Source organism: Rhinolophus ferrumequinum, chromosome 10 (assembly GCF_004115265.2).
Source record: "Rhinolophus ferrumequinum isolate MPI-CBG mRhiFer1 chromosome 10, mRhiFer1_v1.p, whole genome shotgun sequence".
Lineage (NCBI taxonomy): Eukaryota > Metazoa > Chordata > Mammalia > Chiroptera > Rhinolophidae > Rhinolophus > Rhinolophus ferrumequinum.
Window position 1 is genome coordinate 18020987 of NC_046293.1, and position 19111 is coordinate 18040097.

Sequence of the window (19111 nt, forward strand, 5' to 3'; positions counted from 1 at the left end):
AACACTGTAGAAAATCCTGGAGCCTAGATTTAACTCAAGCCTTCTAACGACCCAGACCTGAAAGCATGTCATGCCAGGCACTTTGCTGCCGGGCCACCAGGGCTCCTGGACTCTCTGAGGCCAGGTCCCTTCAGCAACAGAAGAAAATGACCGCCGCAGCCCATGTACTTCACCCATCCGGCTAGTGACCTCGCAGCTCACTTACCACATTCAGCAGCATGATGATACAGAAGTTGATGCACACGGCCGTCCCCGTGGTTGCAACCTGAGAGTTATTCCTGATTAACGCCCACTTGAAGGCAGCAAAAGTGCTGACAGTCACCACCCGATAAATGACGATCCCAAACACAGCGGCGATCACCACACAGATCTGGCAGGAAGACAGAGGAGCCCCAGTGAGCACTGTGGTGGAACGTGGCAGGAAGAGGGGTCCCCGCCACTTGGGAAAATCCTCTGATGACAAAAGAAAATAAAGCAAGGGTGGTACTGACTCAACAAACCACAGCACAATTCATACTTTTCACCGTGGTTAATACTTTCTCGTGTCTGTACTTATTCTCGTGTTATTCAAACAGAAAAACCATAGTGCTTAAAAGTTCATAAACCATGTAAGCTATGGGGTAACATTTTATTATGCAGAATATTTGACTGAACAGATGAACAAATATTTATTGTGGAAATCCTATGATGTCACTCTTCTGTTTAGAACTAGTTATTGGTTTCCTTTTATTCTTAGGATAAGAGCAAAGCCCTTCTAGTGGCCCGCTAGACTCTCTCCAGCCCCACCGAGTGCCATTTTCCCCTCCCGTGGGGGACCCCAGACCTTCTCTCATTGTTTCAAATGGGCTAAGCACCCTTAATCTTCAAGACCATTTCCTTTACCTAAAATGCTGACCCACCCAATTTCCCTGCCAAGTATATGAGGTCTGACAATTAAGTTTGCGAACTCATCCTAGAAAAAGTGCTACACACCTCATTGCTGAATGTCACTACGGTCACCATCGAAGTACTCCCCTTGGGAAGCTATGCACCAATGCCAGCACGTAGTCAACCCTTCAAAGCAATTTTGGAACTCTTTTTCTGGAATGGCCATCAGAGCTGTCATCGTATTACCCTTTGATGTCCTGAATGTCATCAAAATGTCTTCCTTTCAATATTTCCTTTATCTTTGGGTAAAGGAAGAAGTCATTGGGGGCCAGATCAGGTGAGTAGGGAGGGTGTTCCAATACAGTTATTTGTTTACTGGCTAAAAACTCCCTCACAGACAGTGCCCTGTGAGCTGGTGCATTGTCGTGATGCAAGAGCGATGAATTGTTGGTGAAAAGTTCAGGTCGTTTTCGTCTAACTTTTTCACACAGCCTTTTCAGCATTTCCAAACAGTAAACTTGGTTAACTGTTTGTCCAGTTGGTACAAATGCATAATGAATAATCCCTCTGATATCAGAAAAGGTTAGCAAAATCATTGCAACAAGTTCACAAAGTTAATTGTCAGACTTTGTACATACACAGGCAGCCCAGTTAATATCTACTCATCCTTCACATCTGAGCTCAAGAACCACTTCATAACTGAAGCTTTTCCTGACTCCCCAGATTTTTATTTTGTTATATAGTATCTGTACTCTTCTTTCAGTATCCTATTCATAATTTCAAACAATGTGTCAGTTTGAATATTGACAGTTGCCCCCACTTAGAAAGTAAGCTCCATTAGGGCAAGGGTGGTATCCGTTTTGCTCACCCTGGTCTCTGTAGCACCTTAATACAATTACGGGTATTCAGTTATTTGTTGCTGAATAAGCCAACTATGTGATAGGTGCATAATCTCTTATTAATCAGATATAAACACAGACTGAACTGAGTCATCTTTCTCTGAAGAACTTCATGGTATTGGAGAAGAATACAGCATGTCTTCTATCTCTATAAAATAATGGGAATCTGAGGCTCCAAAAAGTTTTGTGACTTTTACTAGGTGACTCACTTTACATGTCAGAGTAGAGACCTTCGCCTACTTAGTTATCCAACACTGGATCTTAAAGCTAAGCCTCAGGATGGCCTCCGCTGGCTTACAGATTTGTTTTCATAGAAGCATTCCTGTTTTACACAAATCTATTTTTGGCTTACTGTGAGTGACATGCTCTAAAAACCTGAGAATGAACTCTAGCTGGAACTGGCCAAGATGCTGCTGCTGCTGCTGCTGCTGCTGATAATAATAATAATAATAATAATAATAATAATAATAATACAAAACACTGCCCATGTCTTAATCCTAGAGCTGCTAATAGGCAGATAGGTAAAATCTATGTTGAATTTCAGACAAGGGTGGCAATATGATGGAATGGACAGCTTGCTGGACTCAGGAAGAAGTCAGGTCTGAGTCCTGGTTCAGCTACTACCTACTGTGTTTCCCCAAAAATAAGACCAGATTTTATACCGTATTTCCCCCCAAATAAGACCGGGTCTTATATTAATTTTTGCTCCAAAAGACGCATTAGGGCATATTTTCAGGGGATGTCTTATTTTTTCATGTACAACAATCTACATTTATTCAAACACAGTCATGTCACCTTCTTCTGGAACATCGTCATAATGTACTAAATGTGTCCGTTTGGCTGATGATCTTAACAGGGGCTTATTTTCAGGGTAGGTCTTATTTTCAGGGAAACACGGTAGCATGTGACCTTGGGGAAGGAGCTTGTCCTGTCCATGGCTTTAGCCTCCTATGCTCGAGGTAGAAGAGAGAAAGCTTATGTGTATAGGTCTTGTGAGAAACAAAAACCAAGACAACAAACATGAACACACTTATTATAGAAGGCAAAGCATGACACAAAACAGGATCTGCAGAAGGGGATCGGATGAATCTTGATTTGAGCTGAAGGACTCTTGGGAATGCTGCCTACCCTTTCATCTCCCGAATTCATTTCTAGCTAAACGGGATAGATTGTCTGGATTTACTGTAGTCTTGTCCTTTCCACTCTAATGATCTAGGATATATACTTACACATTTGCTATTGGAAAGGAGGAGAAGAGAATCCTAGCCACCTCTTAGTGTTCTAAAATGACATTTCCGAGGAATCTGCATGTGTTTTGTTTAATGGTTAAGAGGATCAAAGCTGATCACCAAAACGACTTTCTTTTAGAAAATGCTAACCACTCAGCTTCAAGTTAGTATTTTTCAAACTGATAAAACCATTAGTAAGTCTGAAAATCAATTTTAGGGGGTTATAGCTGACATTAAAAAAAGACTACAATAAAAGAGAAAAAAAAGCAGAGCTCGTTGCATATTGGAAAGGCGAACACTGTTTCAGTGGCTCTATTTAGTTTTATACATCTATTTGCATAGCATATACTGGGTCATAACAGAAAATGTATTTCTTACATGGGCCTGGTAAAAAAGTTTGAAAAACACTGCTGGAGGTCCTACCTCGTCTTTTTAGTTACCCTTCGACATGGCAGGAAGAGACAAGTGCAAAGAACATTGGACTAGAGGGTCTGAGCTCTTGGGTGTTTCTTCCCTATTCAGGAGCTAACCTGGAGAAGCCACTTAACCTTCTGGAGTCTCAGTTGCTTCATCTGTAATGTGGAGATGAGACCCTCCCTGACACGTCACAGAGTTGTTGAGAGATTTAAATAAAAGAACGTGCAAAAATGTTGGGTAGAACTATGCAAATGCCTGACATGATTACTGTTGTTATCATGCTACAAATTTGTACTTTCTGAAAAAAATAGTTTTGTAAAAAAACTTTCAAACCATAAAAAATATTCCAGATGCAGAAACGATCAGTCGGCTGCATTTATCTGCAAATGCTTGATATGGTTCTGGCTTTCCGGAAATGGGATTCATCCGCTCTTTCTTGGAATACTTGGCTTCAAACTGGGGCCGTATTTCTTCCTTAAAAAACAAGCAGACATATTTTTATGCTCTGAAGAGGTGCACACACAATAAGAAAAAATCATTTTACCTAACAGGAAAACTGAGTCACCAGTTCCCACACTAATCAGTCAATGAAAGAGGTGGGCTTGAGACCCAGGTATAAATGTTTGGAAACTGGCCACTTGAAAATATCTAAAGAATGATGATCTCAACTTATTATCATCGAGGCAATGTGATTTAAACTAATAGTTAAATGTCTATTATCTTATTAAACTATGCTTGAGGAAACTGAGAATGAGAAAAGGGACCACCTGTTCTGTCTCTAGTGGTTTGAAACAATTCGTAAGCTTTTACTTTTATTGCCAGGAAATGACATGAATACTACGACAAAGAACGCTCCTGAACAGCGAAATGTTCAGAATTTATTTTGTGAGTATATCTAATGGCAATATAATTCTTAGTTGTACAAATTTTATTGAATTTTTTGATTTAGGCAGTTAAAAACATGGTTGATCTATTTTTTTAATAAGTCCCTATAGGAGTCATTCACCTTTAACCATAGATTTCAAAAATATTCTTAATTGGTATTGAAAACAAAGTAAATACCTTTCAAACACAGCTGACAGCAAAGCTCCTCTAATTCTAAACCAAACTGAGATTTTATTTCAATTAGTTAAACCCCATGCAATGTGAAAAGCTTCTGACTAAAAAGCAATTATGGGATTAGGAAGAGGTAATCAGCAAGAGGGTATGTTGAAGTAGTTCCAGTTAATTAAGTACATGTTCTATTTGAGTGTCTTGGAAGAGGAGAGAAAATGAGCGGAAACCCTGGCAAAATGGAGACTGAGTTAATCCAGGCAGAAACACTCAAGACTCGGATGAAGGCACGGACAGGAAGTGAAGAGGAAGCCAAGAGAGGAGAGGTTATGAAGAATGGGCACCATTTGGAAAAAATGGGCACAGCCTGTGCAGGAGGAAAGGCAGCCTGGCTCCTCCTCCTTCAGGCTAAACCCAATGCTGACCTTCACTCAGTGGCAGGTAATGGGGAAGGTCAGGGGGAGATGATACAGTTATAAACAGCTTCTGTCTCCTTTTATTTATTTTAGGCAGTTACACTTGAAGATATAAATAGAACAGACCTTGACTTTGCTGCTTCTTTGGGAAACAAAGAGTTTATCAGGCTATAAATATCATCAAGAGTCCCTGAGTTAGCCATCCAAGAACTGAGGCCAATTACGGAGTCAGGCCTGTCTTCCTAGGTGTGATGGGCTGAATTGTGTCCCCTACACAAATTCATATCTTGAAGTGCTAACCTCCAGTACCTCAGAATGTGATGTATTTGGAGACAGGGTTTTTGCAGAGGTAATAAGTTACAATGAGGTAATTAGGATGGCACCTAATCTAGTATGACTAATGTCCTTACAAGAAGAAGAAATTTAGACAGAGACACTCACAGAAAAAAGACAATGGAAGGGCTCAGGGAATAGATGGCCATCTATAAGCTCAGGAGAGGGGCCTGGAACAACAGATCCTTCTCTCAAAGTCCTCAGAAAAAACCAACCCTGCCAACACCTTGACCTCAGAGTTCCAGTGTCCAGAACTGAGAGACAATAGACTTCTGTTGTTTGAGCTACTCAGTCTGTGGTACTTTGTTACAGCAGCTCTAGCAAACTAACACCCTGGGTTATCCCTGAAGGAGTCATGAACAAGTCTGGGCTTTTCTGCACAGCAAGCTGAGAGACACAGGCTAGAACTACCGTGTTTCCCTAAAAATAAGACTGGGTCTTATATAATTTTTTTGCTCCAAAAGACGCATTAGGGCTTATGTTCAGGGGATGTCCTCCTAAAAAATCATGCTAGGGCTTATTTTCCGGTTAGGTCTTATTTTCGGGGAAACATGGTATAAGGCATTTATTTCTACAATGAATCCCAAACTGAAAAATGGAATAGCACATGGCTATTGAGGTACGTTCCTATACAAATATATGCTGAATGAAAGAATGGTTCAGTGCTGCAAACTTTTTACCAGGGCTGGGAAGGCAGAAGGCTCCAGACTTACAAGGATGTTTATCCTAAGGGTACCCATGTCTTGGGCCCACCACAAGTGCCAAAAGAGCTGTTTCTACATTTTCCTCTACAAAGATGAAATTCAGAAAATTTCCTCTACAAAGAGGAAACTGTAGAAACAGCTCTTTTCTTCAGAAATGCAAAAAGCACAAAAGTGAAGTAGTTTGTCTAAGATGACATCGTTGCTTAGTGGTGACTCAAATTCCCAGGAAAGAACATTTTTCATCTCATTTGAAAGTCGCTTCCATGAACATATGTAGTAAGAAACTGAAGAGCTTTCCCCAGGAGGAAGTCCAAAATGCAGACTGGCTACTGCCAGGAAACTCCAGAGTCAATTGGGCAGTGTCTTCAAATTCAGAAATCGTTTTCTGGAGAATGCTTACAAAAGATGAGAGGCCTTATCAAAAGAACAAGGACTGCCGAAAAGCCCAGCATCCTTCTAGATCTAAAGTTGCCCAAATGTGTTCATGGGCCTGAGGAGAAAACACAGCCATTCACAAGGCATGACTTGAAGAAAAAACAACAAAAATACCTCTCAAATGATCTCCCCTGTCATACCTACCACAGAGTTAAAATTCTCATTTATGTATCTACAAGATTTTTTTTCATACATAAAAATACATATGCATGTCTCTTGGATGAAACACACCCATTAATATCCATTATTACATCATAGATGACTAGTTTATCTGATTTATTGGCACATCAGAGCTCTGAGGAAATGGGACTCAGGAGAGGTTAAGAGATAATGGATGAGAGGAAGGAAAGAGGACAGGCCTGGATCAACTGACAAGGGAGGGAGGGTCCCTACTTGGTGACCGAGCTCAGCATGGGGACTTGAGAGACTTCTGATAAGAATGGGGCAAGAAGAGAATATCAAGACCAGACACGGGTTAGAAGAGAGCACCGTGTATTGGCTTAGAAGGGATAAAGGGAGAGCGATGGGGCTGGGAGATGGGTTTCTCTCCTTCACGGTTTAATCTGGAGCTGGACCTGCATTTAACAAACATCCCCCAAGGAGGTTGGCTGAGGAGCAGTTTCTCCTCAGCAGTTTCCACTCTGAGCATGTGCACACTGGGCGCTGTCCAGGGTCCTGGAACTCACAGGAACATTTCCTTGGAGTAGTTCTCTTAGGAGGTTTGCCTCCACGTGCCTAGGGTTGTAAAACTATTACCCTCTTTCTGCTGAAGTAAAGAAATGGAAAATAGTTAAGAAAACTAAACAAGTCTTGTTACCAATTCTTTGGAAGCCTCTATCTAAAAGCGAAATGTTTTACTTAGCCATGGACATTTTTTTTTTTTTTTTTTTTTTTTTTTTTTTGCTGTTGCTAGTTGCAGGGGGCGCAGCCCACCATCCCTTGCGGGAGTTGAGGAATCGAACCAGCAACCTTGTGGTTGAGAGCCCACTGGCCCCTGTGGGAATCCAACCGGCAGCCTTCGGAGTTAGGAGCTCGGAGCTCCAACCACCTGAAGCCACCGGGCCGGCCCATCATGGACTTTTTTATTCCACTAAGCAATCAAATTTTTTTTTTTTAATTCTGCTAGTAGTTTTTATACTGCTTGGAGTTTTCTGCAAAGACCAGAACTGAAAATGCTTTATGAGTAAACCTGACTTCTGTATAGAGCAGATAACTCAAGGAGACTGTGTATTTTTTTGGTGATTTGCTTTTTTAAAAATTCTGAGGTAAATGATACAAACCTCCTCTTCTTCCCAGTCTATCAAATCCCAGTCATAAGCAATCACTGCTCGCCGCCTTTTCCAAAACTCCAGGAAAACTGTCGCTGGAACAAGCAGAGAAAGACAAAGACATTTTCAAATAAAACAATGTTGTTAACCATGTCACTAAATAATGAAGTCACTGCAAAGAAGGACAATTGTTTGTGTAAGCATCCTTGAATATCAGAATTTCTAGCTAAACGTAATGTAACTAGGACTGTTTTCGCAGAATTACTAAGTTTGTACCAAGCATAATGAAAAATTCAAGATTTCATTTAGAATTAAATTAAGCTGATTTGCAAGTTGAGGCAGAATTGACTTATTAGAAAGACAAAACTCCTGGGATGTAAGAATACAGAAAACTAGGTTACTAACAACTTTCTAATTGATAGAGTACTTATTTTTAAAAGTGAGGGGCAGGTTGGAGTAAAAAGGCAAAATGTAAGTGAGCAGTTCACATGTATTTGATTGGCAGTGATTACTTGTCCCCCAAATCCTCCTCACAGCAAATATTTACATAAAATGTAGTTTAGTATTTCATTGAAGGAAGCTATTTTATTAGATGAAGGAGTCCTTTTGCTTCTCTTTTTCTCCAAACCATCTCTTTACTGTCACATTGAAGGTAAATGTGTGTCATTTCTGTAAAGAACCTTTTCCAACAAGTGTTGGCCTCCTCGCCCAGGGAAATCTGGGGGTTATCTTCATCCAGCTAAAGTCACTTTCTACTCAATTCTACTAAAAAAAAAAATCTACTCAAATGAATTACTGAGCACTATACAATGACAGAGAAAGATGAAAAAAAATCAAATATAGTATCGCTGCCTTGGAAGTCACAGGCCAAATGAGGGGATGCACATATATACACACTCAAACTTTGAGGACAATTGTAACTATAGATACCACAGGGACATGCTAGGAGATGCAATTGGTGGCTCTACCCCTTAGTACTTAGACTTATGGAGGCAAAAATATGTCATCTATTTGGAATCAGTTTCATGAGGAAAGGTAAATAGGCAAAAGACCATTCCAAAGAGAGAGAATTACTTTCTTCTTTCCTTTTCTGCCTTGCTCTCATACTATTTCCTTATTAGTGGTATTCAGACATAGAACATATATTTTCAAAATAAGTAACTAGAAGGACAGTATATAGTTAAGAGCTCTCTGGCCAGTGACCCAGACATTCATTCCTAGGTTTGAAATTCAGCTCAGTCAGATACAAGCTGTGCTACTGTTGGCAAATCAACTAACTTTTCTAATTCTCTACTTCCTGCTAAGCAAAAGAGGGATTCAAAATGCTCTAAAAATTCTAGGTTGCTTTACCTTAAGTTTGCCATAAACTCATCTTGTGGCAAGCTCTGACCTGGGCTGACATGAGGCTACTTAGAGTCTCCGTACCCCTTACGGAGGGGTACTCAGTTAGTACCCCTCTAACTGAGAATATCCACACATTGAAAGCAGCCATCTCAATGAACATCTCCCAGCCCCGTCGCTCTCCCTTTACCTCTTCTAGGCCAATACACCGTGCCCTCTTCTAACCCATGTTTGGTCTTGATATTCTCTTCTTGCCCCATTCCTGTCAGAAGTCTCTCAAGCTCCTATGCTGAGCTCAGTCACCAAGCCCTCCCTCCCTTGTCAGTTGATTCAGGCCTGTCCTCCTCTTTTCTTTCCTTCCCAGACCTCCTGGGGGATCACATAATAAATGGTATATACACCACATTGCCTTCCTAAAATATGAAAAATTCAGAGTACTTATAGTTGTTATATATGAGCACCTAAAATAATCAAATGCTTAATTCTAGAAGAGGGAAATTAAAATAAATGGATGAGATGTCTTTGAAGGTTAATAAAAGTGCCAACACTGAGCAGCCATTGTCCACCGGAGTCCTTCCTGTGAGTTGTGTTGTGTCAGGGGTTCCCCCAAGACCACCTCCCGGCTTGAGGAGTCCCTAGGAGGACTCACAGGACTCAGCATATAATGGTACTCATGGCTGAGATTTATTACAATGAAAGGATATGAAGCAAAATCAGCAAAGAAAAAAGGCACAAGGGGCAAGGTCTGGGGGAAACCAGGTACAAGCTTCTAAGAGCTTCTCCCAGTGGGGCCACAGAGGACATGCTTAATTTCCCCAGCAATAAGTTGTGACACATGTTCTGAGGGTGGAAAGTCTGAAATCAAGGTGTTGCTGGGGTTGGTTCCTACTGGAACCCTGAGGGAGAGTCTGTTCCATGCTTCTCTCCTAGCTCTGGTGGTTGCTGGCAAACCTTGGCATCCCTTGGCTTGTGGGGGCACTGCTCCAATCTCTGCTGCTGTCTTCACGTTGCATTTTACCCTACATCTGTGTCTCTGGTTTCTCTTCTTCTATCAGTCATACCGGTAATCTAGTATGGCCTCAGCTTAACTTAATTACATCTTCAAAGACCCGATTTCCAAATAAGGTCACAGTAAGAGGTATGGGGGGGGGAGTTAGAACTTCAACATATATATTTTTGGGGACACAATTCAACAAGATTGTTTTGTCACAATGACTAGGGGCACACTAGAATTTAGGGTAGAAGCCAGGGGGGGCTATCTGCCTGAATCTTAACTACTAGTTCACAATTTAACCTGGGAGTTTTAAATTCTAATGAAAAATAAAGACAAAGAAATCCTACTCTTCCAACCATAGTAGTACCTTATTGAAACTATTTATAGATACAAAAGTACTATGCCCTAAAGTTATGGGCTCATTGTAAGAGCCTGGCATTTACTCTTTATCCTCAGAACAATCCTCTTTTTCTGGAAGGCCTAGAAAAGCCCACACTTATTCCCGAAGCTGCTAGCGATACGATGCTGTCAATTTTTGCCCTCTGATTACACAATTGGTATGGAAAGGCCTGATTTGAATCTTCATTTTGAAAATGTCTACACTGATAGTCCAGAGGGGAATTATGTCTAATACCAGAAAACAACTTTAAAGGCATTTTTCCCAATATTTTTCAAAAAACAAGGAGCTTAGAGATCCTATAGTCTAATTTTTTTCCTTGTCAAAAGATTATGCTCCATTTGTATGTGTAAAACCAAGAATTGAGCTGTGGTCAGCAATAAAATGGGAAGTACATATGAAGGAGAAAGGATGGTTTTTATTTCAGGATGGTGATCTGCTGTGTGATGACTCAAAGCCTTTTCAGAAACCTGGTCACGGTGATTCTCTTACTTCCTAGAAAAGAAGAATGGCTTACTTCATACACACATTCAGCCACTTTTCTCCCAACACTAATTTCCTTTTATAAGAAGTGAAACCAATACTACTAATAGGTTTCATTTTTTCAGGCCCTTATAACTTTCTGAGAATGTTCCTTTCGAGGAGGAACAGAAGAATTACAATCATGTACCTTCCAAGAACTTGAAATAGAGGAATGAGGTCACCTCTTGAGAGCTTCACTTATAAAATCTTCACAAAAGGAATCAGCTTAGCTAGGAGTCACAAACGAGGAAGCCACACAATAGAGAATGATGGGGATCAGAACAAATTGGGGAGTGTGTGGACCATGTAAAGTGGCAGGTGTTCTTCAGGTCCCACTGACTGCACTGTGGCCAGATCTATAAAATTTTCAAGACAAAATACAAAATATATCTTCATGTGAACTATCTCAATTTCAAAGTGATGACAGTTTATTTGTATATTTCTAAAATTGGTGAGCACCAAATAGAATATTTTTATAGGTTTGCTAATTTAAAACATTTGAGATAGGCCATTGGCAGAAGTGATGTAAATGAATGTGAGTGACTAGAAAGTATATAGATCACCCTAAAATGCCAACATGAGGGTAACCTCAGGATTCCAGAAGGACAGGAATGTGATTGCACATTTTAAGAAGCTAAAACTTAATTATTGGCATTGAATATTTCCTGGAGAAAGTCAGTGTGTCCAGATAGGGGATAGCCAATCTGTAACTTAGGAAAAACAAGGCTCTAATACAAATTTGGCAGAGTTGGATATGATGTAGAATATTAGAAAGGTATCCTGACATGAACCAGTCTCAAAAGATGTTCTATATCATGGGATAAGGATGACTAATCAAACAGAAAAAAAAAAAAATAGTTCTTGCTCCTCTCTTCCATTCACTTCACAATCATTAATTGCATTTTTTTTCTTATATACTAGGGATTTTTCTAGCTGCACTGATTTCCCTGCTCAAATATTGATGATTAATTTGGTTTCCCAAACATCCTGACACAGGAAGAAGGTACTCTAGATGACCATTATAAAGTATTCACTATCATACACCTGTATCTTCACATTCTGGATTATGCACTTGTATTTGCAAAGTTTAGAAGAGGTATCCTCAAGTCAGTTTAGCTTTGGGTATTCCAACAATGTTTCTGAACTGGTGAAGCTCAAGAAATGGCCAGTTTCCCCCAGGAACCATAATTGTCTGAGGCCCTGTCTGAGGGTGTGCTTCCTTTTTACAAAACCCCATCAAACTGTAGCAGCCTGAGGGCTTTCACTTCTACTCATGACTGTTACAATATAAGATAAAAACAGTTATCAATGCTGGACAAGAGACAGTGGAGGACTGTGATCCCTAAGAGAAAAGAAATAAATGAGGTGGGCCCTAGAATTGTACCAACTCATGATTCAGAGGCATTTCCGACTACAATTCAAGCAGAAGGAACCAAAACAGAGCCTCATGGTCTTACTGAGCTGAGGAGACAGAGACTGGAGAAGGGAGGGTTGGTTGGTAAGAACTTGTGGATAGAGTACCAGAGAAGAGGGAGCTAGACTGAAAGAAAATTCCAGAGCAACAATGAGGTGCCCTGTACTCTTGACATGTATGGGGTGAAACTACACAGGCTGCTTGTTGGTAACAAACAATCCCCAGAGCTCACAGAGGGCTGGAAGTAGTTCACAATCTCACCCATCAGAGTAGAGAGATGTTATTACACAGAGGGTATTGTATGAGGCCTCATAACTGTCATAAATTAGTAGTGGGTCTCTGGACCTACCCTAACAAGCTAACATAACTCTCCAAATAATCAAATTGGGCTCCAAGTAAGTTAACTGCATGCCTGAACAAAGTTAAGATTGAGGAAAGACAACAAAAACCCACACTCGACATTTTCCAGCATTTAATAAAAAATTACCAAGCAAGAAAATAAAACCCATAACCCGGAGAAAATTCAATCAATCTCAGACTGACAGTCTAGAACTGACAGAAATAATAGAGCAAGGATGATAAAGTGACCATTATAAATATACTTTATATGTCAAGAAGGTAGATGAAAAACATGAGCACAATAGAGAGAGTAATAAAAGATATAAAAAGACCCAATTGATTGAGATCTGAGATGAAAAGCGCAAGATATGAAGAGAAAAATACACTGGATAGGATTAACAGAAGATTAGATTTTTCAGAAGAAAAGATCAGTGAACCTGAAGGCAAATCAATAGAAATAATACAAAAGAAGCATGGAGAAAACAAAGACTAAATAGACTGAAAAATGTGAACAAAGCATAAATAACCTGTAGGACAATATTGAGTGATCTAATATACATGTAATTGGAGTACTAGATAATATGATTCTGAAAAATTTTCTAAAAATATGCAACACTTGTACATTGAAAATGATATAACATGCTTAGAGAAATTAATAGAACCCTTAAATAAATAAAAAGCTAAATGACATTCAGGGGTAGAAATATTTGATATAAGTTTTCAATGTTCACAAATTGATTTATTGACTCAATTTAATCACAATCAAAATGTCAGATTTTTTGGGGTAGAGAGTAACAAATTGATTCTAAAATTTATATGGAAATGCAAAGGACATAAAATAGCCAAAACAATTTTTAAAAAGAATAAGATTTCAAGGCTCACTATAATGTTATCAACACGGTGTTTTACTGCCATAAAAATACTAATATGGATCAAACAGAACAAAATTCCAGATATAGACCCATATATATGGCCAATTGATTTTAACCAAAAAAATGCCAAGAAAATTCAAGGAGGAAAAGGATAATCTTTCCTATTACCGGAACAACTCGATATCCATATATGCCAAGAAATGGATCTGACTTTTACCTTACACCACATACAAAAATCAACTTGAAATAACTCACAAATCTAAATACTTGAGCTAAAACTCTAAGCTTTCCAGAGGAAAACAAAGAAGGAAATCTTAGGGACCTTGAGATCGGTAAAGATTTCTTAAATAAAACACAAAAAGCACAGACAGAAAAAAAGAAAACAAATTTTAACTGGAATATATCAAAAGTAAAAACTCTTGCTTTTCAAAAGACACCATTAAGAAAATAAAAATGCAAGCCTCAAACTGGGAAAAAAATTATTTGCAAAGATATGTATGATAAAGGACTTCTATCCAGAATTTATACAGAATTTTTTCAACTTAAAAATAAGACAAACCCAATAACACACGGACAAATGATTTGAACAAACACTTCACCAAAGATGTGCAGATTACAAATAAGTTCATGAAAAGATGTTCAACATCACTAGTCATGAGGGAAATGCAAACTGAAACTACAATGAGATAACAATATATACCCACTACAATGACTGAAATAATAAAGATTGATAATTCCAAGTGTTTGTAAAGATGTAGAACACCTGGAACTCGTACATCATGCTGTCGGAAATGCAAAATGGAAAGTCACTTTGGAAAACAACTTCTTATACTGTTAGACATTCACTTATTCTGTGATCCAGCATTGCCACTCCTAGTTATTTCTGTAAGAAAAATAGATACAAAGATCTTTATGCAAATATGCAAAAATTTGTAATAGACAATGATTTTCAAGTTTATTTATCATGGCTAAAAACTGGATGGCTCTACATGTTCGTTGATTAGTAAATGGGTAAACAAATTTTAAAAATTAGTAAATGGGTAAAAAAATGGTATATCCAGGCAATGGAATACTATTTGTTCCTAAAAAGGAACAGACTACTGACATACACAACAACATAAATGAGTCTCGATAACATTAGTCTTAGTGAAAGAAGCCAGGCGCAAAATGCTAACTACAGAATGATTCTATTTGTGTGAGATTCTAGAACAGGTGAAACTATAGTGGTGGGAAGCAGTTTAGAGGTTGCCGAGGGACTGACTGCAGATGCATGAGGAAACTGTCTAGAGGATAAAAATGTTCTATATCATCACGATGATGATGGCTACATGACTATATACATTTGACTTGTCAAACTGGGCACTTAAAAATTTTGGATTTTATTGCATGTAAATTAAACCTAAATAAAGCTGACAAAAATCTTACAATATCATCCAGAGAAAACCACCAATACTATGACTACATCAAGCAAAACATATCTCAGTGTAAAGTTTTTATTCATGTAACTTACATCTTTTCTGCGCCCAATTCTGCATAATATGTTCACTAGACACTAGAACAGCCTTCTAAGCGGCTACCCGTTACGTATTGGTTGCCACTTTCACCCTTGCCCATACTGTTGCCAGTTACTTTCCAAATACAGTTGACTATGTCACTCCCCAGCTTGTAACTTCAGTTGGCTTTCTGTTGCCTACAGGCTGAAGCATGGTTCGCTATTGTGGCACAAATGTCCTATGATACGCAGATCTCAGCCTTCAACATGCACCGTTATGAGTTGAATTGTGCCTCCTGCCTCCCAAAAGATACGCTGATGTCCTAAGTGCCAACCTCAGAAAGTGACTCTATCTGGAAATAAGGTAATTGCAAGTTAACTTGATAAAATGAATCCATACTGGAATAGAGTGGGCCCTTAATCCAATATGACTAGTTAAGAAGACAGCCATGTGAAAACAGACACACAGGGAGAATACAGGTGAAGACAGAGGCAGAGACTAAAGTGCTCTACAAGCCGAGGAACGCTAAGGGTCACTGGCTGTCACCAGAAGCTAGGAGAGAGGCATGGAATAAATTCCTCCTCAGAGCCCTCCAAAGGAACCAACCCTGTTGACACCTTGATTTTGGACCCCTAGCCTCCAAAACTGTGAAAGAATGCATTTCTGTTGTTTCAAGACACCCGGTTTGTGGTATTTATTTTACAGCCCCCCTAGGAAACTCACATACACTCTGTGAGCTGATGGCACTGAACATCCTTCTTTTTCAGTGCAATCAGCACACAGAGTGTATGTGAGCTTTGCCCACATTATTCTCAGTTCAGAATCTTACCCACACCTTCCCCAACCCCACTCCTTTGCCTGGCAAATTTAAGACTTGGTCCCAGTGTCTCATCTTGGCTGGAACCTTTTCTGCTTTTGCTTTTTGCCTCAGGAAGTTGGTGCATGGACCCTCACTGTCCCATTGTACGTTGGCCTTCATACCCTGGATCACAATGACCAACTCTCCCCCAATATACTCTGAGATTTTTGAGACCAGAGATCCCATCTTACCCATTTTTGTATACTCAGTGCCAAGTGCCAGTGAGAACGCACTGTCTGCTGAGTAATGGAATCTTAATCAATATATCCTATAGAACGCACATGACACGGTGAACATACTCTGGAATGATTCTGGAGGTGGGCAGACCAGGTCTGGTTTACAATCCAGGCTCTACCACTTACCAGCTGCTGGGTAAACTTGGGTAAATCGGATAACTTCTCTGAGCCTCAAGATACTCATCTATGAAAGGGGGATAGTACTTTCCTCCTGGTGGGTTATGAGAAATTGATGAGGTGTCATGAGTGACTGCACCCACACACTTAGTAGGCATTTAGTAAATGTATACCTTTTCTTTTTCTGAATATACAATCACCATTTTTGTGGGACATGCATTATAAAAGATAATTAGTCAAATATCCAGAATAAAAGGCCAATTATTATAAAATTTATTATCAAAAAATGAGACATACTTCATTCATAGATTACTGACATGATCATATAGAGAATCTTTGAATTTGCATTAAAATAACCACAATGTTGGTACTTTGGTCGGAGAGCTATGAGAATACTAATTTGTTTGTTTACTGGGGATAATTTTGGGCAACACTGAAAGAGAGAAAAAACAGAAGAAGGAGGAAAAAAACACCAGAAATGAAGAACAGTGGGAAATAATCTGTTTGCTGACAAGTCTCCATAACATCGCTCCCTAATGACTCATTTGTTTTCCCTAGGGAGAGAAGCTAATTTAAGCCATAATCGTTTCGTTCCTTGAATCCTTCTGAACAAAAATGAGCATTGAGGAAAAAGCCACACTGTGCCCTGGAGCCCAAAGCCCTAGGCTCACCACATACCCCGAGGCTCCCCAGGCATCCCTGCCATCACAGGCATGAGAACATGAACGAAGGCAGTGGAGTTCTGGGAAGATTTCTAATCCCGCACAAAGGCGCACGCTAGCCGCTAAAGACGGGCTCCGAATGGAGCCTTATTATTTCTCTGGTGAACACACAAAGCAAAAGGCAACACAGCAAGCATCAACTCTCCCCTTCTGAGGTCTTGTATACCACTTTCATCTGTTCTCAAACACCCCAACATCTAGCAATGTCTCAAAAAGAAGGTTTGTTTTCTCAAATGTTGTAACTTGTCAATCATAAAAGATGATCCTGAGACCATTAAACGGGGCTCTGTTAGAACTGGCACGCTTTTACAAATCATCACCCTCACAAAGCAGTATAAATGGGGCACAGGTCGAGCGGAACAGTCCTTTATCTTCAAGTTCAAATCTCTGAAGCAGAAGCCAACAGGATCTCTGATCCTAGCAGTAGAGTGTGAGCTAAGACTGGCCAGTTGAACTCTTGGCTTTGCCACTTTCTAGCTACTGCCTCAGTTTCCTCATCTATCACATGAGGATAATAACAGCACTAGTACCTTCTTCAAAGGTTGGTATAAAGAACTGAGACGATACTGTATGTACAATGCTTAGGACAGTGCCCAGCAGAGAGTAGGTCCTCAATTCGTGTATGCTATTATTATAACTGGCCATTCCAGATTTCTGCAAAAAGGCATAGCCCTATCTACAAAGAGACACCCGGGGTAAATCATTCTTTTTCTCATTCTTTTGCTGGGAATAATATAAGATTTAAGCAATAAGTTGTCAACTGAAACAAAGCAATTCAGAGGATGAATTATTCTGGGTTTGCATTGCCTGGAGTGAGCCTAAAATGTTCCCTTGTGCCCATAGGTTATTACAAAACATCTATCAGATTCTTACTGAGTACCTCTGAATAACAAGGAATGTCAAATCTCCAACCCACCTACTTGCAACCTCAGAAGCTTCTCAACTCCACCCTCCAGGCAGCCACCACCAATCAATCAGTTGAGGTTGTCAGGGATAAAATAAAACCTACTTATTATGCCCAGAATGAGGCATTCGAACTTGCAAGGAAGGAATGCAATCAATCCCTTTTGTAATGGTGGAACTGAGTGAGGGGTGGAGGAGAGGACAACCGCTGCCTAGTAGACAAATGTCGTTACAACGGAATTTTACTTCTATATATAGTCTCAGAGGGAAAATTGTGGGAGAAGAAAACATTACTTCACTCAAAGTATACCTAAAACGGGCGAAACAATGAAGTGGGTAAGGGAGTTCTGTATTTTAATTCTTCCAGAGTACAACTCTCTATACAGAAGCATTGACTCCTTTCAGAATAGACTAGTAGCCCAAAGCAGAGCTTCCCAATGGGTCTGACAGGAATGGACTACAGGTCTGCAAGAGGTAATAATTCCTTCAGCCTTTGCGGTGGCTGGGGGTACGGAGGTATTATCCCAGGCTAAAAGCAGGTTCCTTCCTCCACGTGCATCCATACATTTTGCAAATTGTATCATTTTCTATGTATGCCATGACTTGAAAAAGTCTGGGAATCACTGGTTCTTAAACCAGAAACGAACACATCTGTAACCAGGGCAAAGCTCAAGCACTGGATTGCTTATTATACGTCATGATCATAATTACTGATACTGATATGATCCAGAAAAACCAAATACACATTCTTGATTGGAGAGCTTCGTCCAATAACCACACTCTGTTAATGATTAGCTTCCTCTGTTTGTAAGGGACAGAGATGCACTAAAAGTGGCACAAGTAGTGAGGGCTTTCTGCAAGGCCCACCGAGGGAGGCAGGTACCTTGTGGGAATTACAGACGGGGCCTATTCAGGGACAGGATATGGAAGCCAGCAGCTTGAGAGACCTCAGCCACAAGAGACCTGCTGGGTCTTCATGCTGATACTCCACTAATGACATGGCTTGGATATACTCTCTGTGCTTCTCTTTGGGGAAATGCCTTGCATTTTCTCCCAGGTGGCCACTAGTTGGCTTTTGCACCCTTTATTCTATATCTTTTCCACTAGTTATTTGCTCTTGCTTATTTCTGTGTTCTGAGTTGTCATTATTTCAGCCTTCTCATAATTCCTCCTGGCCCCTACTTTTACCTGATGGTTGGTCTCAATCCCCCTCTCCCTTGCTCCTTCCTGCCCTCTCTGCATCTTTCTGTGTCAGTTCCTACTGCTAACTCCCTATCTCTA

The 19111-nt window shown here is 40.0% G+C and overlaps 1 protein-coding gene across 5 annotated transcripts in view; it reads right to left on the reverse strand.

Moving 5' to 3' along the window:
- The window catches only part of ANO4 (anoctamin 4), a 301071-nt gene that overhangs the window by 50449 nt on the left and 231511 nt on the right, over window positions 1–19111 (reverse strand). For all 5 annotated transcript variants that reach the window (XM_033116152.1, XM_033116156.1, XM_033116154.1 and 2 more), the window contains 3 exons: window positions 7634–7716; window positions 3746–3886; window positions 206–370 (listed from right to left, as the gene is read on the reverse strand). In XM_033116152.1, the coding sequence (XP_032972043.1) occupies window positions 206–370; window positions 3746–3886; window positions 7634–7716 (389 nt within the window). The remainder of the gene's footprint in view (window positions 1–205; window positions 371–3745; window positions 3887–7633; window positions 7717–19111) is intronic.